Source organism: Castanea sativa, chromosome 1, assembly GCF_040712315.1.
Source record: "Castanea sativa cultivar Marrone di Chiusa Pesio chromosome 1, ASM4071231v1".
NCBI lineage: Eukaryota > Viridiplantae > Streptophyta > Magnoliopsida > Fagales > Fagaceae > Castanea > Castanea sativa.
The window spans coordinates 85,493,272-85,519,840 of NC_134013.1; the positions used below are offsets into that span (position 1 = coordinate 85,493,272).

At 39.6% G+C, this 26,569-nt stretch overlaps 2 protein-coding genes across 2 annotated transcripts; both read right to left on the reverse strand.

Annotated features, from left to right (window-relative positions):
* Window positions 1-13,482: 13,482 nt before the first annotated feature.
* Window positions 13,483-14,729, reverse strand: LOC142622160 (putative xyloglucan endotransglucosylase/hydrolase protein 23). Its single transcript, XM_075795592.1, has 3 exons — window positions 14,445-14,729; window positions 14,134-14,327; window positions 13,483-13,917 (listed from the first exon to the last, which is right to left on the reverse strand). Exons 1-3 carry the CDS (start codon window positions 14,727-14,729, stop codon window positions 13,527-13,529), a joined length of 870 nt encoding a protein of 289 aa, XP_075651707.1. The 3' UTR covers window positions 13,483-13,526.
* A 5,177-nt stretch (window positions 14,730-19,906) lies between these two features.
* On the reverse strand, window positions 19,907-21,650 carry LOC142624869 (putative xyloglucan endotransglucosylase/hydrolase protein 23). Its single transcript, XM_075798602.1, has 3 exons — window positions 21,036-21,650; window positions 20,723-20,916; window positions 19,907-20,461 (listed from the first exon to the last, which is right to left on the reverse strand). Exons 1-3 carry the CDS (start codon window positions 21,318-21,320, stop codon window positions 20,059-20,061), a joined length of 882 nt encoding a protein of 293 aa, XP_075654717.1. The 5' UTR covers window positions 21,321-21,650; the 3' UTR covers window positions 19,907-20,058.
* Window positions 21,651-26,569: the final 4,919 nt, after the last annotated feature.

A 26,569-nucleotide genomic window follows, 5' to 3' on the forward strand; every position in this document is an offset into this window, starting at 1 on the left:
AATTTCTCTCTCTCTCTCTCTCTCTCTCTCTCTCTCTCTCTCTCTCTCCTTCTCTTCATTTCTCTTTCGCTTTCTCTCTCTCTTTCTACCCATTTCTGTGTTTGCTCTCTCTCTCTCTCTTTATACCCACACTTTCTGAATCAACTCTCCCTCTCCCTGAAAAACTCTCCCTCCGAAACAACTCTCCCTCTCCCTTGAAAAACTCCATAGCTCCGAGCTCCCTCTCCCCTGAAAAACTCCATAGCTCCGAGCTCCCTCTCCCCTGAAAAACTCCATAGCTCCGAGCTCCAATTCGCACCATTCCATAACCTTCAAGCTTCGATCCGTCCGTTCCACAACCTCCAAGCTCCGATTCGCTCCATTCCACAACCTCCACGCTCCAATCCAAGCTCCGAGCTCCTATCTGCTCCATTCCACAACCTCTAAGCTCCGATCCGCACCGTTCCACAACCTTCAAGCTCTGATCCGTCCGTTCCACAACCTCCACGCTCCGATCCAAGCTCCGAGCTCCGTTCTGCTCCGTTCCACAAACCTCTAAGCTCCGATCCAAGCACCGATCTTGTTTGTGTATCTCTGTTTTTTTTTTTTTTGAGCAAGTGTATCTCTGTGTTGTGTTGATTTGTCTGTGTGGATGGGTTTGTGTGTTGGTGTGTTTGTGTGTATCTGAGGAAAAAGAAGAAAATGAGCAGTTAACTGTTTTTCAGCACAGAGAAGAGATAAAAAAAAACGAGCGAACGGAAATTAATAAAATAATCTATAAACGAGCTACAGTAACCGTATATATTTACACAGTTATTGTAGCTCGGGTTGGGTTTGCACAATTTTGCATGTTTTTACACCTATTGATGTGTGCTCAAAATGTGTAAAATTGACAATTTTTTGTGTTTTAGATGATTTTAACTGGACTGATGTGGTTGCTCTAACGTTTGGATTTAAAGGTGGAAATATTAGTCCAATTAATTTGTCAATTTTGTGCAACGGTTTTACCTTACAATTAGTTACTATAATAACAAACTGGACAAATCATGAACACCATTCTTCTTTTATCTAACGTCGACCGCCAAGTGGACCGTTATTTTCTCTTTATATAAACTCCAGTAATAAAAATTACTGATTGATGCACTATCAATCGGTGTGTGTGTATTCTCAAAAAAAAACCTATTTATAAGATTAACAAAAAAAAAAATCTTTAATAAAAATATAAAAGAAATATACCTAAAATAGCCAAGGGGAGGTTTAGTAAGAACTCCACAAACTTTTGAATTATGACATAATATTTACTTTTCATGCATGTTAGCCTTAATAGGCTAACAATAAACAAACTTGGAAAACGGGTCGGATCTATATGTTTGACTTTGACCTATTTGATATGGTTTAACAACTAACATATGTCTGGACCAAAAATAGGTCAGACTAAAGTATGTTGTTAATCTCATGACCCTTACTTGATTATTGATGGGTCGTGTCTATTAATGCTCATCGGGTCTAAACTGTTGGTTACTTAGGTGTTTTTCCTCAACAAAATCGTACCACACCATTGGGCTTGGGTTAATTGACCGAACTACGGTTGGTTATCCCTGGGTCACTTCAGCCAGTTGGGTCGGTTGGCTAACTAATAGACTGGGTCTTAAATGTGTGTATTTTGTTTTGTTTTGTTATATATATATATATATATATATATATATATACACACGTGTATAAAGTTAGAATGAGTTGGACCTAAATGTGCGTGTGTTTTAATCAGAATAGGCTTTTTTTTTTTTTTTGAGAAGGTAATCAGAATAGGCTGGCTTCAAAATTTTATTATTATTTTTCTTGAGAAATCAAGCTATGCATAAATTTGGACCAATATTTTTTAATCCATTGCAAAATTTGAATTTAGGCCTCTATTAAATTACTAAGATTTAAAAATCCAACATTAGGACCCATTAAATTTTGAACTCTATTAATATTTGGGTCTCTGTTTAAGGAATTTATTGACAAATTTTGAACAACTAAAAAAGTTCAACTAGCATGACAACTTACACAAATATTTACATAAAAACTACAAGTAACATATATATTTAGAACACCATAACAATTTCGACAACAATACTGTAAGTGCACAATTACACCTGAACCCAAAGACAATTACGGGCTCAGGCCCAATGAGCCTTAAACAATAAAATTTGTAGAGTGTGGGCTTGAAACCTAGGTTAGAGGTACTGAGAACTTGATAACAGGCTAAAAGTTACAAACACTTGCAAATAACAAATAATAATTGCAAATAGACCTCCTCGGACGTAAGCCGATGACTACTTCTGTATTATTTCTCTTTCTCTCTTAGAAGTTACAATTCTTAATTTCTTTATTTGTTACCGACCCCCCTCTTTCTCTGGCGTTCATCCCCCTTAAATACTTCTTTTTCTGATGCTTTATCCACATGTTGTTCCAACCCCCTCCCCCTTAGATATTTCTTTTCTTAGTACCTTTGAATAGTGACCAGAAGTTTCAGTTCTACTGTTCAGGGGTCACTTCCCCATTAATGCGGCCAAGGAGGTAGGTGCAGAGTCTTTAATGTGGTGGTGGCAGCCTTTTCTTTTGGTATTTTTCTAACACCGGTGTACCTCGAAAATTCAGAGTTTCCCCCTTTAACCATTAGTCTTTCCAGAGCTGTGTCTTGACCTTCATAATGAAGCTTTGAGTTCTCTTGGATCTGTCCGAGGAGAAGCTCGCCCTCGGCTGTATCCTCAGACCCTCGACGTATGGGCCAATTCGCAGAGTTAACAAATTCTTAACTCTGGAGCAGGTCGGCCCTCCATGCTATAGTCCAAAGGCCCATATGCCCACTTGGGTCCTTTTACTCCCCACAATAGCCCTTCAAAACTCTATTTTTCATCATCCGAGGAGAAAAATAGGGTTTTGATCCAACGAGGACTTACCTCACATGTTTTGTAAATAATTGCACGTGTGGAGACCGTTTCGCGTTCCAGAAGATGCCACTTGGCAGTTTTATTTTCAAAAATGCGCGCATTTATTATCGTAAGTTACGCCTTGTTTCCTACGTTCAACAGTGAGATGAGCATCCAACGGCCCTTGTTACTCCATGAAAATTTGGGCGGGACAAATGTAATTTCGAGGCCGCTTCCCGCACGTCGTGACGTTTCGGGAACCTGCGCCTTCATTTATTTCTTCAGAGGCTAATCCCATCAAAACATCAGTAATCACCTTTTGTCTGCACAAATCTGTGGAAATTCGCACAACTTCAAATTTGTAAGTGATTATTCCTTTTCCTTAACCCATTCTCCTCGGATCCGTCCTCGGCTCCCTTCTAACTGTTTTCCCTCTTAGAACTTAGTCTTTCGTTCCTTTCTGATGGGAAAGTTTATGTGTCTAGTTGATACCGCCGCTGGGATGGACGGTTTTAGAGCTAAGTATAACATCCCCAGCGACGTAGGTTTAAAATACTGCCCGGTAGAAGCCGTGGCCGGTTCTAGGAAAACCGGAGAGGTCATTATTCCAATGGTCGCCTTCGTAGAAGGTGGAATGACCCTCCCAATGAAACCCGTAACCAGGGAGTACCTCCGCAACCACCGGTTGTGTCCCGATCAGTGCGCTCCCATCGTTTTTAGAGTCTTAGGTAGTGTCGACACTCTAAACGAGCAGATGAGTCTCAACCTTACCTGGCACGACGTTGTTTTCATGTACGAGTGCCATAAACTTAAAAATATAGGTTATTACATCAAATCCCGTTCTAGCGTAGTTAGGTTAATCTCCTGTTTACCCAAGTTTAATAAAGGCATGAAGGATGACTACCTCATCGTCTCAAGCAATTGGCACGACGGCCTCCACTGCCCAGTTGAGTGGGGAGATCCAGGTGCGACACCTTAGGATTTAACTTCCCACCCTATAACTCCCTCTATCATCTAGGAATGTGCATTTGCATTTACTTGAGCATCTAACTTTAATTTATTACATGTTCTACGAATCTGACCATGTTTGTTTATTTGGATGTCTTTCTTTGCAGATAAGCAACTCGTACGCCCACGTTTAAGCCATTGCAACGTTGCCGATTTGAATCGAGTGCTACGCTCCGAGGTGTTCGTCAGCGAAGGCTTACAAGTGAGGGCAGCTCATCTGATTCTAGGGTAGAACCCTATCTCCTCGAACTTCCAGGAGATCGAGAACGCAATAATTGCGGGTGACCGGAGGCGAAGAAGGATTCACGTAGCCAGGCCGCACTTTTTGGCCGACCACGACATCCCTGACGCCCCTCACACTGTATTGTACACACAGCCCATAGCGGCAGTCCCCCTCGCTGTGCACTCTCAAGCAATTGCTGTCCCAGAGGAGCGAGTGTCTTCTTCGAACACGTTGGACGAGGAGATAGAACAGTTTTCAGTTCGAGGACTCCTCACGACCTCGCGGAAACCCGTTCGTTGTTCTTTCCGACGAGGAAGAAGAAGCAGCCGAGGCCTCTGGGATCGAAGGTCTAGTGATAGCGCATCTAGACGACAGCTCCATTGAAGAAAAGATGGACGAGCTGAAGGACCTTATGACCGTGAGAGGCGCATGAGTGGCAAAGAAGGGAATGAGGGGGTCCCAAGTTCCCCCAGCTTTACCACCACCTCCTCCTCCTTCAGCCGACCCCAAGCCTCCGGCCGAAGATCCAAAGAAGAAAAGGAAGGGGGAGGCCGAGGGGGCTGGTGGTGAGAAGCCAAAGAAACAAAAACAACTGCCAGCGCTGACCCAGCAGCAGAAACTGGACAAGGGGAAAGGGCGGGCCCGTTCAGTCGAAAGCGGGGAAATCAGGGACATGGCCAAAGTGCGCTGAGCACCGGCCACCTGGTCTCCTGACCTGAGACTGGACGGCGCACCAATTCCCTGCCACTCCAGCATTAGGGCAGTCCAGCAAGGCCACGCCCACCACTTGGCCGAGGTGCTGGAGCGTCCTCTTCTGCTGCCCAAGGACATGGAAAACTTGGAAAAAATGGGCCAGCCTCAGTTATTCCTTTCATTAAAAAGGGGTCTAGCTCTGGTAAGTTCCACCTGACACTTGTACTCTAGATTCATTTGTAGATACTTTACCATTTTTAACTTCCTGACATTTTCGCAGTCCATCCAAGAAGTTTTCGTTGCCGAGAAGTTTGTGGAGGACTATCGGAAGCGAGCTGGAGTGGAGCAAGAGCTAAGGCAGGAGACAGAAAGATCCCTAGGCCAGGCCTTAGCAGAAAACGGGAAGATCACATTGCAGCTGGCCGACCTGAAAAGGGAAAGGGATGGCACTGAGGCCAGCTTAAAGATGATGGAGACCCAAGTGGAGGGGCAGCGTAAGCTTCTTCGCCAAAAGGACGACGAGCTCTCTCTAGCCCAACGGGCATGCTTCGACTTGGAGAAGGAGCTTACGCTGATGAAGGAGGAGGCTCGCACCCACAAGCAAACACTAGAGGCTGCGAAGAAGGCCAGCTATCAGGAGGGGGTGACCAGAACGCAAGAACTGTTGACAGAGGCCTTTGCGGCATTGTGCTGAGAGTACTGTCAACAGGTCTGGGGAGAGGCCATGAATGCAGTAGGGGTTCCTCCAGCTTTCGAGCTGAGGAAGCCCGAGAACATCTGGCTCCCCCTAGACATACAGGAGATAGAAGACCCTCCTATAGCAGCCTCTCCTGCCCTTCCTCTTGATCCTACAAAACCTGAAGGTTCCTATAAAGAGAAGGACAAGTGTGATGGCGCCGAGAAGGAGCAAGTTCAAGACATGGAGCCCCTCATCCCTTCAACAGACAAAGGGAAGCAAGTTTTGTCCACCTTTGAGTTGGAACTGAAGAGTACCGAGGCTAGCAGCAGCTCCCTCCAAGACCCCCCTCCACAAGCTTAAGGCCTAGGATAGAACTCTTTGTACTCCTCCCTTTTTTTTTTTTTTTGTATATGATTAATGAAGAACAGTTTTATTCAACTTTCATTCATGTTGTATTTTTTTTACTTTATTCCTTTTGTGCTTGTCATGAAAGTTCTCACTAATAAATAGTTAAAGGGAGAACAGAATAAGTAAGTCTAACTCCACCAATCAAACAACTATAACTTCAAAACAGCCGTATAACTTAGTTTGGTCATTAATCAATGCCTTAGTTAAAAGACCCATATGATGGTTGAACCTTTGTAATGTGAAGTATTACTCTCAGTAGGATGTCAGGTCCGAGGGTTATTCCTTGCAAAAATTTATTTAACATTTAATGATATAGAACTTAAAATCTAAGTTAACGAATAGTAAAATAGTGATTTCCACAAAGCATGTGATAAGAATAAGAATAGTAACTGAGATATCAATTTCCACAAGGCTTGTGGTCCAAGGACCATACTTAAACAAATTTCTGTTTGACACTTAAGAATAGTAACTTCAAATGTTAATTTTCCCAAAGTAGGAGGTCCGAGGACTCGGCATAACTAAGGTTCTGTTTAACAAATGACAAGATATCAATTTCCACAAGGTTTGTGGTTCGAGGACCATACTTAACCAAGTTTCTATTTGACACTTAATAATAGTAACTTCAAATGTTAATTTTCTCAAAGTAGGAGGTCCGATGACCCGGCATAACTAAGGTTCTGTTTAACAAATGACAAGATATCAATTTCCACAAGGTTTGTGGTCCGATGACCATACTTAACCAAGTTTCTGTTTGACACTTACGAATAGTAACTTCAAATGTTAATTTTCCCAAAGTAGGAGGTCTGAGGACCCGGCATAACTAAGGTTCTGTTTAACAAATGACAAGATATCAATTTCCACAAAGTTTGTGGTCTGAGGACCATACTTAACCAAGTTTCTATTTGACATTTAATAATAGTAACTGCAAGCCCCTGAAGTATTTATAATTTGAACTACTAACTAACAAAAGCACATTTTATTAATAATAATACCTTCGAAGGTTATTTACATTCCATGGGCGTGGTATAATTCTTTCATCTAGGTCGGCTAGCCGATATGACCCTATGCCCGCTACGGAAACAATGCGATAGGGGCCTTCCCAGTTTGGTCCTAACTTACCCCAAGCTGGGTTCTTAGAAGTGCCCACAACTTTTCTTAGTACAAGATCCCCAGGTGCGAGTGGCCTTAGCTTCACGTGGGCGTCATATCCCCGTTTAAGCTTCTGTTGATAATAAGCCATTTGGACCATAGCTGCCTCACGTCGTTCCTCAAGTAAATCAAGGCTTTCTCCAGGAGGCCGTCGTTATTCTCTAGGCTAAAAGAACTCATCTTCAGGGTGGGAAAACCAGATTCCAGAGGTATCACCGCCTCGGCTCCATAAGTCATAGAGAATGGCGTTTCTCCCGTGGACTTGCGCGGTGTAGTCCGATACGTCCACAGAACATGTGGGAGCTTTTCTACCCATCTGCCCTTCGCATCGTCCAACCTTTTCTTCAGCCCACTGACTATGACCTTGTTAACGGCCTCGGCTTGCCCATTTCCCTAAGGATAAGCTGGGGTGGAGTATCTATTTATGATGCCCATATCACCACAATATTTTCTAAAAGCCTTGCTGTCGAATTGAACGCCATTGTCTGAGATAAGTGTGTGTGGTATATCGAATCTAGTGACGATGTTTTTCCAGAAAAACTTCTTGGAATCAACATCTCTGATATTTGCTAAGGGCTCGGCCTCAACCCATTTAGTGAAATAGTCTGTCCCCACGAGAAGCCATCTTTTGTTTCTTGCAGCCCTCGGAAATGGCCCCACTATGTCCAATCCCCATTGTGCAAAAGGCCAAGGACTGGAGAGAGGGTTGAGAGCCCTTCCAGGTTGATGAATATTAGGGGCGAACCTCTGGCATTGATCACACTTTCGAGCATAGTCCTGAGCCTCCCTCTGCATATTGGGCCACCAATAACCCTGAGTCAGAGCTCTGTGGGCTAAGGACCTTCCCCCGGTGTGGCTCCCACAAATCCCTTCATGCAGTTCTTCCAGAAGTGCCTCCGTTGATTCAGGATGCACACACAACAAGTATGGTCCTGAGAAGGACCGTTTATATAGTTTCTGGTCCTCGGACAACCAGAAACGTGGCGCCTTTCGACGTATCTTATCTGCTTCAGATTTTTCCTGAGGAAGGATGTCATTCTTAAGAAAAGATATAACCGGGTCAATCCAACTAGGTCCAGGCCTTATCAGATGAATGCGAACTGCGCTAACAATGGTAAGAGTTGGCTCTAGCAAATCCTCCACGAGGATAATCCTGGGCAAACCCTGAGCCGAGGACGTCGCTAACGTAGCCAAAGAATCTGCATGGGTGTTTCCACTCCTAGAAATGTGAGCTAAGACGAAGGAGTCAAATTCAGCTTGCTGACGCTTGACCTGGGCCAAATATTCCTGCATTCTGGGGTCTCTAGCCTCCATGGTCCCCATGACTTGGCCGACCACTAACTGAGAGTCTGAGAACACATGGATTTCCTTTCCACCCATCCTACGTACCATCTTCATGCCCACCAAGACTGCTTCATACTCGGCCTCATTATTAGTAGCCGAGAACACCAATCTCAAAGATTTTTCGAAGACAATCCCCTCAGGGGACATTAGGACAAGTCCAACACCAGACCCTCTCTGATTAGCTGCCCCATCCACATACACTTTCCAAGTCGGAGGTACTGCGGCTGTGATCACACCAACTGATTTTTCATCCATGCGCGCCTCTTTCAGAGTTTCTTTTAGCAATGGTTCGGTAAACTCTGCCACCAAGTCAGCGAGGACCTGCCCCTTCATCGAGGTGTGAGGCCTGTATTTAACGTCAAAAGCTCCTAAAATGGTTCCCCACTTTGCCACCCTACCAGAGTAATCGGCGCTGCGTAACACCGCCTTGAGAGGCAATTGGGTCAGAACCACCACAGTGTGAGACTGGAGATAATGAGGAAGCTTGCGCGTGGCATGAACTATGGCCAGAAGTGCTTTCTCCAAGAGTAGATAGCGCATCTCGGCCTCATTCAAAGACTTACTAACGTAATAGACCGGTCTTTGCACCCCGCTTTCATTCCTTATAAGGACCAGGCTGACCGCGTGGACGGCCACTGCCAGATAAGCAAACAAGACCTCGTCCGCCTCGGGGCTAGACAAAATGGGTGGCCGAGAAAGATATTGCTTAAGCTGTTGAAAAGCTAACACGTAGTCCTCGGTCCATTGAAACCCTTTCCACTTATTCAACAATTGGAAGAAAGGACGGCATTGGTCAGCTGACCGAGAGATAAACCTATTTAATGCAACAATCATTCCGGTCAATTTCTGGATCTCTTTTGGGTTCCGAGGCGGCTGCAAATCCTGAATAGCCTTGACCTGCGCTGGGTTCACCTCTATGCCTCTGTGAGTAATCATATACCCCAGGAACTTTCCAGATCTCACGCCAAAAGAGCACTTTGAGGCGTTAAGGCGCAACTTGTACTTTCTTAGCACCTGGAAGGTGTCGGCTAGATCTTTGACATGTGAAGGTATTGTTTTGCTCTTCACCACCATATCATCTACATATACCTCAATGGTCTTCCCTAGTTGCTGTTCAAACATTCTGGTCATCATTCTTTGGTAGGTAGCCCCAGCATTCTTCAATCCAAATGGCATGACCTTATAGTGGTAGTTCCCTGTTGGAGTAATGAAAGTAGTCTTCTCCTGATCCTCCAATGCTAATGGAATTTGATGGTAAGCCTGGAAGGCATCCAAAAAACTCATTCGAGGATGTCCGACAGTAGCATCCACCAGTTGATCAATACGCGGCATTGGGAACGAATCCTTGGGGCAGGCCTTGTTCAAATTTGTGAAGTCCACACACACTCTCCACGTTCCATTCTTTTTTTTAACCACAACCGTATGCGCCAACCATTCGGGGTAGAAAACTTCTTTAATAGCCCCAGCCCTCTTGAGTTTGAGCACCTCTTCCTTCACAGCCTCAGAATGTTCTTTGGAAGAACGCCGAGGTGGCTGCCTTCTCGGAATAATGGTAGGGTTGACGTTTAAACGATGACAAATGAAGCTCGGATCTACTCTTGGAGCCTCATAAGGGTCCCACGCAAAAACATCAATACTGTCCTTCAGAAATTTCAACAACTCCATCTTCTCTTGGTGTGGCAAACATATGCCAACTTGGAAGAACCTCTCTGGGTCATCTGCTATTAAAAACTTCTCTAACTCCTCACAAACAGCCTCCTCTCCTGTCACCGCTCCAAGTGCATCCGGAGCTGTTAATTGCTATGACTCTTGGATGGGCAAAGCTGATGACTTGGCTTCTGTCTGATGAAGCACTGCGGCCGATATGCATTGCCTGGCCACCAATTGGCTGCCGAGGATTTCCTCAACATATTCCCCAGAGGGGAACTTAACTTTAACATGTAAGGTAGATGAGACGGCTCCCAGAGCGTGTAGCCATGGCTTGGCGAGGATGGCTGTATATGGGGAGTACGCGTCGACCACAATGAAATCCACCTCAACTGTTTCTGAGCCTGATTGAACGGGCAAACGAATCTGTCCCTTCGGCACAATGGCTCTTCCTTCGAAGCTTATGAGTGGCGAGTCATAAGGAGTGAGATCTTCTAGCTTTAACCTTAGCCCCTTAAATAAATCAGGGTACATGATATCTGCACCGCTGCCCTGATCAATCATCACTCTCTTCACATCATAACTCCCTATCCTAAGAGTAATTACAAGAGCATCGTCATGAGGTTGGATAGTACCAACCTTATCCTCCTCCGAAAATCCCAAGACGGGTAAAGTCACCTTCAACCTCTTCGGCCTGCAGCCTGCCTCCTCAGCCTGAGAATGGGAAACCGCCATCACCCTAGTGGGACCTGAGCTAGTCTTGCCAGGTGCAGCGAAAATAACGTTAATTGTTCCCAATGCCGGCCGAGATGGATTATTCTTCTGATTGTTCGAGCTAGATTGGCTGCCCTATCCACCAGGTTGACACAAGTGCTGCTTTAGTTTTCCTTCACTGACCAGTTGCTCCAAGTGGTTCCAAAGGGTCTGACAGTTCTCGGTAGTGTGGCCCACGTCCTGATGGTACTGACAAAAGAGGTTCTGATTCCTCTTCGCAGGGTCTCCTGCCATCTTACTAGGCCAACTGAAGAAGGGCTCCTTACGAACTTTCTCCAGTAATTGGTGCACTGGTTCTCGAAACACAGTGTTCACGCCTGAGTTGCTGCCGAGCCGGATTGACCACTATAATCTCTCCTCGGCTTGTTGTTGTGGTACCTGTCCGACCTGAAATCCCTTCTCTCCTGCGAGATAACCTTCTCCTTACCCTTTCCTTGCTGCTGGTCTTCCTCCACTCTCTTGTACTCGTCAATACGGTCCATGAGGCGACGTACGCTGCGGACAGGCTTTTTAGTCAAAGTCTTTCTCAAGTCATGATCAGTAGGAAGACCTACCTTAAAAGTATTGAGCGCCACCTCATCAAAGTCACCATCTATTTCATTAAACATTTCCCAGTATCGGTCAGAATATGCTTTCAACGTCTCCCCTTCCCTCATGGTCATGGATAGCAGTGAGTCCAATGGCCGAGGTACTCTGCTACATGTAATGAACCGCGAAGCGAATGCTCTAGTGAGCTCCCCAAACGAACCTATAGACCCCAATTTAAGGCCGTTGAACCACCTCATAGCAACAAGTCCCAAGCTAGAGGGGAAAACTTTACACATCAGGGTCTCGATGTGAGAGTGCACCGCCATCCTCTGGTTAAAGTGACTCACGTGCTCCACCGGATCAGTCCGGCCATTGTAGATGGTAAAGGTGGGCTGGGTAAACCTCCTAGGAAGCCTCATTTTCTCAATCCTCCGTGAAAACGGAGATTTGGAGAGTTGATGCAACGCCCGACTCATGGCATCGTTCCCTAAGCCCCTAGAAGGAAGCTTCTTGCGTCTGCGAGATGGCTGATTGTCCTCCTCACCAGAGGACATTACACTGGGGGGTGAGCATGACCTTGAGCTGTAGCTACCTCCCCAGACCTCCTCTGAGGAAGGATTAGATGAGGACGGCGAAGACCTACGTCTGGCGCGGCGTAGCTTCCTCTTCAAACGATTAATCTCCTTCTGCATGGCTTTAGCACCATCCTCATAGGTGGTACTACCCCCACCATGAGTATGGCTAGCCCCGGGGTATTCCGTATGGACACTTCCCTCACGATCCCTTCGACGCTCAAGACGCTCGAAAAGATCCTCCGGTTGTGATCCCTGTGACTCTGCATGGTGAGAACCCAGGCCTGCCATAGTATCCCAACTCCGTCTAGACTAGATTTCCCACAGATGGCGCCAATTGTAAGTACACAATTGCACCTGGACCTAAAGACAATTACGGGCTCAGGCCCAATGAGCCTTAAACAATAAAATTTGTAGAGTGTGGGCTTGAAACCTAGGTTAGAGGTACTGAGAACTTGATAACAGGCTAAAAGTTACAAACACTTGCAAATAACAAATGATAATTGCAAATAGACCTCCGAGGATGTAAGCCGAGGACTACTTCTGTATTATTTCTCTTTCTCTCTTAGAAGTTACAATTCTTAATTTCTTTCTTTGTTACCGACTCCCCTCTTTCTCTGGCGTTCATCCCCCTTAAATACTTCTTTTTCTGATGCTTTATCCACGTGTTACTCCAACCCCCTCCCCCCTAAATATTTCTTTTCTTAGTACCTTTGAATAGTGACCAAAAGTTTCAGTTCTACTGTTCAGGGGTCACTTCCCCATTAATGCGGCCAGGGAGGTAGGTGCAGAGTCTTTAATGTGGTGGTGACAGCCTTTTCTTTTGGTATTTTTCTAACACCGGTGTACCTCGAAGATTCAGAGTTTCCCCCTTTAACCATTAGTCTTTCCAGAGCTGTGCCTTGACCTTCATAATGAAGCTTTGAGTTCTCTTGGATCTGTCTGAGGAGAAGCTCGCCGCCTGGTATCCTCGGCACGTATCCTGCCAATTCCGTGAGTTAACAAATTCTTAACTCTGGAGCAGGTTGACCCTCCATGCTACAGTCTAAAGGCCCATATGCCCACTTGGGTCCTTTTACTCCCACAAATACTTTATTCATTTGATGTAATACAATATTTTCATTCATAAATAAATAAAATAAAATACAAAATACAAAGACTCTCTGATGTGGCAATTACCACTTTGGAAATACTCTCGAGACTCTCTGATGTGGCAAGCATGCATACTCGTGCAGCTTTATTACAATCAATAAATTCAAAATTGATTCAAATGCTAATCTCATTTGATGCTTTGAACAAAGTTAAATATTCTTGCCTAATAGAAAATACTTTGATATGAAAATATAAATGCAGATGCCAAAGAATAAAATAATATGATTATATAAATGACATAGGTATTAATTAATGGAAAAAGTTAATAGATGTCTACATTGGTTAAAAATATATTTTAAAAAAATGACTTTTTTTTTTTGTCTTTTATATTTCTCACGAAAGTGATATTAAAATTTTCCTAAAATGGTTCATTAACAAATGCCTTAAAACCATCTATTAACAAAACCCTAAATTAATTAATGTCAAAATATTTCCATGTAGAAGCTATTTTCTTTTCTCTAAGACATGGTGCATTCTGGAGGGAAGCCTTTGGGGAATCTTTTTAGGTCTGTGCAGTAATTGTATATCATGTAGTTCTTCTGAACCCATTTCAATCTCTCCAGACCATGCGAGTCCAACTTTTCCGTGAGCCATGCATTGGTAGCGGAGGAGTTTGAACTGCAAGATGATGCACCAGAGGACCAAACACATGCCTTGGCATTGAAGTTCCTATAGGAGGCAGTGAAAGGAGCTAGTGACCAATTTGTCTTGACTAGCCCACCCCTTGTGGCCCAATCTTCAGCATCCCAGAGGGTGGAGTAGATCCTCATTGGCTGGTTCTTTGGGAATAAAACACCAATTGACTCCCGGTTCTCGAAATCTCTTATGGGAGTGCCATCCACATAGAAACTGAAACAGTAAACATAAAATTTGATTAGCTAAAAAAAAAAAACGAAACAAAACACTAAGACTTCGTAGTTTTGAAACAAGCCTTTCAATACAATATTTTTTTCATTAATTTATTATAATTGGTGCATAATAAAAGAACTATTAAGATGAAATAATGTCTTTCGATCACAATTCATGTTTAAAGCTGTGAAAGATATTGTGTCCCTAGATACTCACATGATGCGCTCAGGGTTCCAAAGGATAGAATAGGTGTGGAAATCTGCAGTTGGGTCAAACCAGGGATAGAATTGCTGCTCTTTGTCGCCCTTGCCTTGGGTGTACACATTGGTGTGAATGATGTAAGGATCACCACTCAAATTGCCGAGGAACTCAAAGTCTATCTCATCCCATTTTGACTCTTTTGAGGATAACTGCAAAGTATAAAAGGATAACATATGTTAAGTATACCTTGGAGCAAGGGAGTATGAGACATATATAGGTATAATATAAGATTTATGCAAATAACGAAAAACAGCAAGAGAACTTGCATAGTAGGTGGTGACTGTGCCTGCAGAGTTTCCAGGAACAAGCTTGAGTTGCATATCAATCTTTGCGAATAAATATTGATTCTTGGATTCGAACCCGGAGCCAGAGGCTTTGTCAAGTGAGAGAGTAAGAAGCGTACCATTGTTCAGTATCTTTGCACGGCCATCTCCCCATGTAAGATTAAAATCTTGGTAGAAGTTACTAGCAAATGTGGGCAATATAAAAGAGCCAACCAAGAGAGTACTGATCGTCAGCATCACCGGAAAAGTTGAAGGAAAAGAAGCCATGGAAATTTGATTGTAGTGTATAATTGAAATTAGGAGTAAAAAGCTTATGAAATGAAGGGATGGGTATGCTTTGGTCAATTGGTATCTAACTATTTATAGTGTAATACTGTAATTGGTAGATTATTATTGGTTTTCATATAGTCTCGTTATTAACACTACTTTAAAATTATCCACCATTAATACCTTGTTATCTCAAATATGAAATTTTTTGTTAATTTTAGTGTGTCTAATTAATTTAGAAACAATAATTTAGAGGGACAGAGAGGAGACGCGGTTTTGCATTGATATTGTGAAACATAGTTGGTTTAGCTAGTCTTTTGGGTGAATATTAGTAAAAATAATGCAGGTCATTAGGGAACTGAGGAGTAATAACTAATTGGGCATTTAAATTTCCAAATTCTGTAGTATTTTTGCACCCAAATTTCTGAATTAGAGGGAGAGAGAGGAGTCTTGACACCAAATTTCCTATTCAACTTTCCAAAGTTGGTGTTGATTTTTCCTCTCCCTTGCTCAGCCCAAACCTACTGTTCTTCCTACTTGAGTGGAGGGAAAACATTGACCGAATTTGGTTGAATGAAAATCAATTTAGAAGATAGAAAATGTGAGAAGAAAGTTGGCAGATAAAATGCCAAATTTCAATATAGAGTGTCATGTGGAGAGAGAAATTAAATAGAATGAGAGAGTGAGAACCGAATTTTGAGATTTACATACAGGAGACTTTTTGACGTGACAATGATATACTCTCACGTAGTTTCATTATAATTAATAAATTCAAGCCAAGAGTTTTTTTTTTGGATCAATTATCATTAAAAAAAAATCAAATCAAATGCTAATCTCTTGCAATAAAAAATATGATATATGACTCCGTAGATAATTGTGGCGGTATAGATGTTTAAATATACTTGTTTTTTAGGCAATATTGGGATGTGAAAGTAGGTGATATATGTCAAAGAATAAAAGAATTTGATTGTATAAATGGCGTAGGGTGATACAATTACTTAATCAAATGGGAATGTCCCAAAAAAAAACAAAAAAAACAAAAGAATTGACCTAAAACTAAAGTAAAAGCTATGCTTTTTTCTATGGGACATGGTGCATTCTAGAGGGAAGCCTTGGGGGAATCTCTTTGAGTCTGCAGTAATTGTATTTCATGTAGTTCTTCTGACTTCTGAACCCATTTCAACCTCTCTTGACTAGTTGAGTCCAACTCTTGTGAGAGCCACGCATTGCTAGTGGAGGTAGAAGAGGGAGAGTTTGAACTGCAAGATGATGCACCAGAGGACCAAACACATTCAATGGCAGTGAAAGGAGCTTGTGTCCAATCTGTCTTGACTAGCCCACCCCTTGTGGCTCAGTCATTAGCATTCCACAAGCTAGAGTTGATCCTTATTGATTGAAGATTTATGCAAATAATAAAAAACAACAAGGTTGTGTTTGGATGGCAACATTTGGATTTGAATTTAGATTTGAAATCCATTAATTTAAAATGCTTCAATTTGAAATCCCATGATTTTGAAATTCTTTGTTTGGATTTTTTTAAACAATGAAGAATTTGAAATTCATCATTTGAAATTTCATTGTTTGGATACCTAAATTTGGATTTGGATTTATGATCAATAAAATATATTGTATTTTTTTAATTATTATTTTTCTTAATCATTCTACATTTTAATTTTAAATACATGAGGTAATATTAATAATCCAATTAACTAAGACAGCAAACAAATAGGAGCAGAAAAGACAAAAGAACATGCATGCTAAACAAGAGTCATAAATTGAGTTGACATGAAAACTTCCCGTTTGGTAAGAGATTTCTAGTAACATTTTTGTTGTTTTGTGGAAAAACGTGTGGATGAAAAAATGTGTAGAAATACGTGTAATGTTGTTTAAACACTGAAAACTGTTGTTTAAACAATAACACCAAACACCCCCTTAAACACCATAAGAGAAAGCTTATATGGGTTTTGGCTCTGATCTAATATACAAGTGAATGAATAACTCATGAAAACATTGACTAGTATAAGGTCATCTTCAATCCAATTTAATGACCACTAGAAATAAATATCGCCAATACCATAATTGATTAGCTAATATAATATAATTAAGCACATATCCATTGGGGCTTAGGCCTTTTGGGTTATAGTGCGTTTCTATATATTATATTAATTATTCAAGAAGGCTCCCAATGTGTTTATCTTCCCAACACTCAGTTGAATAGCCTCATTGAAAAACTTCAACAAATAGCCGATAAGAATTGTTTACACACACACACACACAATGAGTCTTGAAAAAACATGAACCAAAAGCTTTTGTCTCACAAACACAATGAATCTTGAAAAAAATGAACCAAAAGCTTATATATAGGAAGAAACAAAGGCAATTCTATTTTAGTTAAACCATGATTCTGTCCTCAATTTAAATGATTCCAAGCTTTTTGGTTCTCAAATAATTAAAGAAAAATTCTTAGTTGAACAACCTCTTTGAAAATATCAGACAACTAATCCAAAAGAAACAATGGCAATTCTATTCGGAAATAATTATAACAAGAACCACTATACTAATCACGTTATGATTCTATCCTCAGTGAAAATTATTTCAAGTTGATCACTGATTTATTTGGATAACATAAAATATATTGCAGTATAGTCATATAACAATTCACATGCTCTATTTATGTATATCTACCATTCATAGAAGCATTAATCAAACACATAATTTACATTATAAACCCATAAACGAAAACAGAAATAGAAAATAAAGATAAACCCAAAATAAATCATTGAAAATACTATGAAATAAAATGCACAAACAAATCAATTGAAACCCAAACAAAATCCACACACAAATTAAAAACTAAAGTTGCTCTTAAATTTGAAATTAGCTATCGTTTAATATTGTTAATTACCGAAGAGGTGATGAAGGTGCTATAGCAAATATATTATCGCTCTAGAAGTGGATGGAATACACATCCAATGATATACGCATGCCTAAAGAAAATAATTACGAAAAAATTTATATAAAAAATCCGAATTTCACTGTGCTTGACAGATCGCAAAGAGATAGAGATGTAGTCTTCAGCCTTATATCTTTCCGTTCCATCAATTGTTGCTAAGCATGCAAGTAGGTTAAAATAGCTTCTGGTTTATTATAAGATTGGGCGAGGAAGAGAGAGCGTGACAGAGTTGAGAGAGACAAACCTTGTTGCGAGAAAGAGAGAAAGGAGAAAAGCTTGGATGAGAAAGAGAGAGCGTGACAGAGTTGAGAGAGACAAACATTGCTACGAGAAAGAGAGAGAGAACAAAAGCTTGGGCAAGGAAGATAGAGTGTGACTGAGTTTCTAGAGACAATGAAGAATTGATAAGAGAGAGCTAGCGTGAGAGGGAGGGATTTCTAAATTCTTGGGTTTGTGAGACGATTTCAAATCTATGGATTTGGACTCTTGAAATCCAAGATGGATTTGGCCAAATCTAAACCCGTTTGTTTTAACTTACCCAAACAAAGGAATTGAATTTGGGCCCTTCAAATCCAAATTCAAATTTAAATCCAAATTCATGCCATCCAAACAAACCACAAGAGAACTTACCTAGTAGGCAGTGACTATGCCAGCAGAATTTCCAGGGACAAGCTTGAGTTGTATATCAATCTTTCCAATTAAATATTCATTCTTGGATTGGAATCCAGAGCCAGAGGCTTTGTTAAGGGAGAGAGTAAGAAGCTCACCATTGTTGAGTATCTTAGCACGGCCATCACCCTATGTAATATCAAAATCTTCATTGATACAAGTTACTAGCAGAGGCAGAGAATCCCAAGCATGAGGGTACTGATCAACAGCTTCACGGGAAATGTTGAAGGAAAGAAGCCTTGGAAATTTGATAGCGGATAATTGAAATTATGAGCAAGAAGCTTATAAAATGGATGGGTGTTCTCGAGAACTTGGGTTGGTATTTACAGTGTAGGAGGAAATGCCATATATAGTAACTAGGAAGGTCCATTATTAAAGTCAACTGTGGACAGTTGTTGGGTTTAAGAAATGTGCAATATATATTGGCTGTCAAAATGAAAACCGCACTTCCTAGTCCTAGCATGGCACCAACAACTGTTAAAAGATAATTAGGGAAAATACATTTGTCTATTATGTGGCTTACCGTAATCTTTTTTTTAATTTAAATTTTTGATGACTCGTGTGAGATGATAGGCAATAGTTTTTCTTCCAATTTTGTTTTCTTTCACACTAGAGTCTAGAGCAATCTGGTTATGAAAATGGATTAGGTATCATTTTCTGTATGCACGCTAAATATACATTAGTCATCTACCTAAAAAAAAGTTATCATAAAATAAAAATAAAAATGTAATGTTGGTCCTTAAAATTTAGTTAGTGGGTGATTTTAGTCTATAACATTTCAAGTGATAACTTTTAATTCCTTCAATAACATGGCCAAACTAAAAACAAACACCCCTTAAGACCTTTCATTTCACAAGGACTTCGGTAGCGTTTGGATTGCCTCTTGTGTTTTACGTTTAGCGTTTACAGCCTTTTTTTTTTTTTTTTTCCGACCAGCGCCTGGTGCATTGTTCATGAGACATGAACAATGCATTAAGACTTGTGAATAGTGTTTTGTGAGGGTGAATAATAACCAGATATTTTTTTTTATTATTTTCAGTTTTCAGCAAAATAAGCGGTATCCAAATGCACCATTTAAGTGATCACTTTAAGTTTGTTAAAAACTAAAATCGATCATTTAAAAATTTTTTGGAACTAAAAACAGAATACAATCCTCTGTACCACATTTTGTGCTTCATTTTATGTTTCACCAATTACAACTTTGTATGTGTTTTTTTTTTTTTTTTTTTTTTTTTCTATTTTAAATTTTGGCTATTTTATATATAAAAAAAAATGAAACAAATACATTACAAATTTTGATTGGTGAAACATAAAGTGGAATACAAACAATAGTGCAGATGATTTGTATTTCTAAAAGGAATCATTTTAGACTTCAATACTAAAATTCAGATGATTTGTATTCCTAAAAAAAATCATTTTACACTTCAATACTAAAATTGCTTATGGGCTAAACTTTTGGTTGTGCTTGAGTGTGTATGTTTTAATCAGAAAGGGTTTGCGGCTTTGAACAAAGTCAATTAATATACAATACTGTGATACGAAAATAAGTGACAACTGGCAAAGAATAAAAGTTTTTTTTTTTTTGGTAAAAAGAATAAAAGAATTTGATTATATAAATGGCATACAAAATAATTAATCAAATGGGAATGTCGAAAAAATAAAAGAATTGATCTACAAGACTACAAACTATATATTATGTTCATTTCTTTAGGACATGGTGCATTCTGGTGGGAGGCCTTGGGGGAATCTCTTTGAGTCTGTGCAGTAATTGTATATCATGTAGTTCTTCTGAACCCATTTCAACCTGTCTTGACTAGTTGAGTCCAATTCTTGTGATAGCCACGCATTGCTAATGGATTGAGAAGGGGGGGAACTTGAGCTGCAAGATGATACTCCAGAGGACCAAACACATGCATTGGCATTGAAGTTCCTATAGGAGGCAGTGAAAGGAGCTTGTGTCCAGTCTGTTTTAACTAGCCCACCCCTTGTGGCCCAGTCATCAGCATTCCACAGGCTAGAGTAGATCCTCATTGCCTGGTTCTTTGGGAATGGTACACCAATTGACTCAAGGTTCTTGAACTCTCTTATGGGAGTGCCATCCACAGAGAAACTGAAACAGAGAACATAAAATTTCATTAGTTTTTACAACCTATCAAAAATAAATAAATAAATGATTGAAGACAATTTTGAAGCAAGGTCTGTGAAGAGAATAGTTTTCACAACTGTTAATATGAATTGTTGTGATTGGTGCATGTTAAAAGTAATATTCAAGTTAAAGTGACGTTGCTCCATTCACAAAAAATCATGTTCCATGTGAAAAATAGTGTCCTTAGTATTAACATTTTGGAAAGGTGGATTTATAGGTACTTACATGATGCGCTGGGGGTTCCAAAGGATAGAATAGGTGTGGAAATCTGCAGTTGGGTCAAACCAGAGATAGAATTGCTGCTCTCTGTTGCCCTTGCCTTGGCTGAACACATTGGTGTGAATGATGTAAGGATCACCACTCAAATTGCCCAGGAACTCAAAGTCTATCTCATCCCATGTCGACCCTTTTGAGGATAACTGCAAATTCACACATAAAAGGATGATATATATTTTAGCATACCCTTAAGCATGGAATTTATAAATAAAATCGTATCGTGGAAGATTGAGACAAATAGTGATATGGCAAGAGAACTCACATAGTAGGCGGTGACTGTGCCAGCAGAGTTTCCAGGAACAAGCTTGAGTTGCATATCAATCTTTCCGAACAAATATTCATTCTTGGATTGGAATCCAGAGCCAGAGGCTTTGTCAAGGGAGAGAGTAAGAAGCTCGCCACTGTTTAGTATCTTAGCACGGCCATCACCCCATGTGATATCAAAATCTTGGTTCAAGTTACTAGCAGAGGCAAGCGATATTAAATAGCCAAGCATGAGAGTAATGATCATCAGCATCACTGGAAATGTTGAAGGAAAAGAAGCCATGGAAATATGAAAGAGGGTAATTGAAACTATGAGTAAGAAGCTTATGAAATGAAGGGATCGATGAGTGTGGTTGAGAACTTGGATTGGTATTTATAGTGATGCGTTTCGTAAGGCCAAAGTAGGAGAGGAAGAAGCATAGGAAGGTCCACTAGTCAAGTCAGCTATGGACAGTTGTTGGGCGAGTTACAAGATATTGGCTGTCAAATTGAACTCAAAACCGCCTTAATTTCCTAGTCCTAGCGAGTGATGGGACGCGGTTTTGCATTGCATTACGCGATAATTTGATACTAATGAGACGAATTGGGTGTTGCATCACTACCAGACATATGCTTGTAGCTTGTTGAAAAATAAAAGTCAAAAGAAGAAGATATGTGCATGCGTTTGCACCGACTGCTGCAGACAACACCGGCTAAGACATTAAAAAAAAAAAACAGATTATCCTATCCCATTGCCAAAAAGTTTTTATTTTTAATCTTAAACTTTTTAAGAGTACATTATTTATTATTTTGTCTACCTTATAAAAATGTATAAGTTTTCAAAACTACCTTTAAATAAATTTATCAAAAAATAGTTTTGAAAATAAATTAAGGGTATAATAAGAACATTAGTAAATTAATGACTTTTATTTTTAGAAATAAGACAATATTTTGAGACATTTCAAAATGGAATAGAGGACAAACAAACTGGGACGGAGGGAGTATGATGTATACTCCATATATATCAAAATCTAGTTTTGATTATGGTTTTTTTCCACGATAAACACCAAGTTTATTTAAAAAAAGAAGAAGAAGTTACATTAAGCAGACTCTATCTCTAGCTAGGTCCCTAATTACATTAATAAAAGACGAAACTGAGATTGCAACTAGCCTAAAACTTGTCTCAAAAGCTTAAACTAATGAATCTAGACCCAATTATGCATCCAAAGAAGAAATAAACTAATCACACCACTCGTACATGAATTTTACAACAATATTAATATAATATAAGCAACTTTACAGTTTCAAATAGAGATGAGTTGATCTTACAGAAAACATCACATCACTACGGGAATTAATTACCTGCCGCACATAGATTGCCCTCTCTATTTAAATTGGTAAGATGGATATTGAATATTTTTCTTTAGGTAGAGGGTCAAATGCTTCATTTACCTGTCCCATTGGCATGTGCTTTGATCAATAAAAAGATGTGGAAGTGGCATTGGTGTCTATGGCTGGTTTCTAGGGTCACTGGTGGGATTGTGATAGCCATTTATTTGGGTGCAAGGATTAATATTAGCAGTCACCTTTACTTGCAATAAGTATAAACATTAGTAGTCACCTTTACTTGCAGTGACTTTGTATTAATTATTGCCCAAAAAAAAAAAAATGTTTGGGATATAATGTATTTGGCTGTTTATACATTATACTAGATACATTTGGGTTTGGAATTTGCTTAATTCAAATAACTTATTTGTATGGTGCTTTTGAAAGAAATGGTTTTTGGTAATTTTTATGTTAAATGTGTTACACAAAACAAAAAAACTAATTTATTTAAAATAAGCTACAAGTTAGACTATTTTCAAAAAGTTGATTGCCCTTCAAATCCCAAATGCACATTGTAATGCAAAATGTTCAGAACCTCTAAACTCTTGTACTATATGAATACTCCATGGATGACACATCCACGATTATGAACAAAACCTCTAACCAACTTCAAGAACCTCTTGAAGTTTTTTTTCACAGCAACAAGTTTGTATAATAGCAGCATGGCTTCACCGTTAATTCCCATTCACCAAGAATACCATCTTCAGGTCTAATTCAATATCAGTATGATAGTGAAATAGATAGAAACACGTACAAATAGCTCTCTCTCTCTCTCTCTCTCTCTCTCTCGTGTTTTAGTTATCTGGGCTTAACTAGATCATTTGCAAGACCTTATAGGAATCTAGTTCAACAATTTTTGATAGATCGAACAACTGTTGAACACAATAGAAACTCCTCTTTCTTTGAGTTGAACCTGGGTCTTCTTCAATGTTGAGTGTTGACTGTGTTAGTCCCTTAGATAAGTATTGAAACCTTGTATTGTATGCTTCCCAAATGTAATTAACGTTTTCCATGGCTAGTCATTTGCTTAAAATACAATTTTTATTATTTGTTGAATATTCCTGTCTTTCCTTACAATTTCTCATTGATTAGTTTAGCTTATATATTTAAAGAAAAAAAGTGGTTTTTAATTTATTTATAGAAATACTATAAATTTCTCCGATTCTGTTTATTTAGAAAGTTCAGAATTTTTTTTCAAGCATGGATCAAACAAGTGTAAATTTATTGAAAGGAATCAAAGAGTTCTTTTTTTTTTTTTTTTGAGATGTAAAGGAATCAAAGAGTTGAATATAATATTTGTTTGAACTGCAGTATTATTATACGTGATCTTTGATATGGACTGAAATGAATATTGGATATATTTTGGAAATTAACTGTGTATAATATAACTGTGCTTTGAATGAAAGAAAAGTATTTTAATCTTTATTACTTGTTATGCCTATTAATATTAACTTTATAGACTAACAATAGGCAGACTTTTTTTCTTTTTTATTGTTGAGGAAAAACAATAGGCACACTTGGCAAACAGGTGTTAACTCGTGTATTTGGTTTTGACCTATCAAATATGGGTTAAAAATATGTATGCACCAAGGTCAGTTACCACACGTTAGAAACCCTACTGCACTATTAGGCTTGAAGCCTTGGATCAGTCGGCTAAACTATGGTTGGTTATCCCTGGGCCTAATTAACTGTTAGAGTACTGGCCTTAAATGTGCTTTATTTTTATTTTTTAGGTTAGAATGGGTTGGGCCTAAATGTGTGTGTTTTAATCCGAATGGGTTTGCTGCTTTGAACAAAGTCAAATAATAGACAATACTGTGATATGAAAATAGGCGACGAATGAAAAGAATAAAATAATTTGATTATATCATTGGCATACAAATTAATTAATCAAATGGGAATGTCAAAAAAATAAAAGAATTGATGTGAGACCATGAGAATGCCAAATGAGTATCAACCTCCTAAGTTCCTACAATTTGACGGTAAGGGCAATTCAAAACAACTCATTGCTCACTTCGTAGAGACTTGTGAGAATGCAGGAACTCAAGGAAGTCTCCTTGTGAAACAATTTGTTCGTTCACTAAAGGGAAATGCGTTTGATTAGTACACTAATTTGAAACCCGAATGAATCGACAATTGGAAACAATTCGAAAGGGAGTTTCTCAACCGATTTTATAGCACACATCGCACGGTAAGCATGATGGAGCTTACTAATCAACAATAGGCTCATCCTTCCACGCTTGGTATTAGTAAGCTCCATCATACTTACCGTGCGATGTGTGCTATAAAATTAGTTGAGAAACTCCCTTTCGAGTGGTTCCCAATTGTCGATTGATTCAAGTTTCAAATCAATGTATCAATCAAACACATTTCCCTTGAGTGAACGGACAAATTGTTTCACAAGGAGGCTTCCTTGAGTTTCTGCATTCTCACAAGTCTCTTCGAAGTGAGCAAATGTGTTGTTTTGAATTGTACTTCCCGTCAAATTGTAGGAACTTAGGAGGTTGGTACCCATTTGGCATTCTCATGTTGTTGATGCACCACTAGTGGAAGAACCACCATATTGTGCTCGAATGGTATTTGTTATTGTGTCTTGCAATTGTTGGACAAATCTTCTATTTATAGGAGTTTGGAGGTGGGTGAGCAATGTGTGGCGGAGTCTGATTGGTGACACATGTCACAGCTTGATTGGTTCACTTATATCATCGCTTACACGCGCTGGATTACTTATGTCATTACTTACATGTGCAGACTACTTATATCATCGCATACACATGCTGATACATGATTGGTTTTTTTTTTTTTTCATGCATTTTATACCCCTATTTCAATGACACTTTACAAATTTATGTTAGTTTCTGAATAGTGATAACAAAACCTAACAATGGCGATTTGTAGAGTACGTGGTGCTGGCGCTTTATAGTTGACTGTATTTATTTTGTGGACGTGTGTACTTGGTAGTATGTCGTCTACCGACCTATAACTGTAAATTCACACCTAACAAGATGATATATATTAGTATACCTTGAAGCATGGAATATATAAACAAAATAGTATTATAGAAGATAGAGGCAAATGGTGATTTAGCAGAACTCACATAGTAGGCAGTGACTATGCCAGCAGAGTTTCCAAGGACAAGCTTGAGTTGCATATCAATCTTCCCGAATAAATATTCATTCTTGGATTGGAATCCAGAGCCAGAGGCTTTGTCAAGGGAGAGAGAAAGAAGCTCGCCATTGTTGAGAATCTCAGCACGGCCATCACCCCATGTAATATCAAAATCTTGGTACAAGTTACTAGCAGAGGCAGACAATATCAAAGAACCAAGCATTAAAGTACTGATCATCAGCATCACTGGAAATGTTGAAGGAAAAGAAGCCATGGATATATGAAAGAGGGTAATTGAAAATACGAGTAAGAAGAGCTTATGAAGTGAAGGGATGGATGAGTATGGTTGAGAACTTGGATTGGTATTTATAAATAGTGAGAAGTGAATAGTGATACGTTTCGTAAGGCCAGAGTAAAAGAGGAAGTAACATAGGAAGGTCCACCAGTCAAGTCAGCTATGGACAGCTGCTGGGTTTAAGAGATCGCGGTCAAATCTCAAAAGCGTTTTTCCTAGTCCTAATAGTAATAACTCAATCACAAATTTTCTACCAAAAATAAAAGACATAAAAAAAATTAAGGACAAGAATTTTTTGGTTGTCAGAATCAGACTCAACCTAACCCTTTTTGTTTTTTTTTGGGTTATATCATTGTGGGTAATGGGACGCGGTTTTGGTTTTGGTTTTGCATTGATATAATGAGCCGAAGTAGATAGGTTGGTGCTGCACAGTACGCATCACAAAGCTGCTTATTAGCTGGGTTAGCGTTAGCACATCATTATTATTTTTTAGAGAAGCATATTATTGTTTTTTTTTTTTTTTTGATAGGGAAGCATATTATTGTTATGTGTGCCTATTTTAAATTGTTCTGTTTCTGTGACATATGTGATTGTTTAAAAAATGAAAGTCAAAAGAAGAAGATATGTGCATGCGTTAGCACCGACGGCTGGAATCAACACCGACAAGGACATAAAAAAACAAAGTATCTTATCCCATTGCACAAAAGTTACTTTTTACTTTTTTATTCTGTCTTTTTGGTTGAGGTTGGGGCGTTTCAAAAGGA

Coding starts and splice junctions, on each gene's coding strand:
- LOC142622160 (XM_075795592.1), bottom strand. CDS start 14,729: ATGGCTTCTTTTCCTTCAACTTTTCCGGTGATGCTGACGATCAGTACT. Junction 14,328..14,444: donor GCACAGTCACCACCTACTAT/GCAAGTTCTCTT, acceptor TATACTTTGCAG/TTATCCTCAAAAGAGTCAAA. Junction 13,918..14,133: donor TGGAACCCTGAGCGCATCAT/GTGAGTATCTAG, acceptor TTACTGTTTCAG/TTTCTATGTGGATGGCACTC.
- LOC142624869 (XM_075798602.1), bottom strand. CDS start 21,320: ATGGCTTCTTTTCCTTCAACATTTCCAGTGATGCTGATGATCATTACT. Junction 20,917..21,035: donor GCACAGTCACCGCCTACTAT/GTGAGTTCTCTT, acceptor GTGAATTTGCAG/TTATCCTCAAAAGGGTCGAC. Junction 20,462..20,722: donor TGGAACCCCCAGCGCATCAT/GTAAGTACCTAT, acceptor TCTCTGTTTCAG/TTTCTCTGTGGATGGCACTC.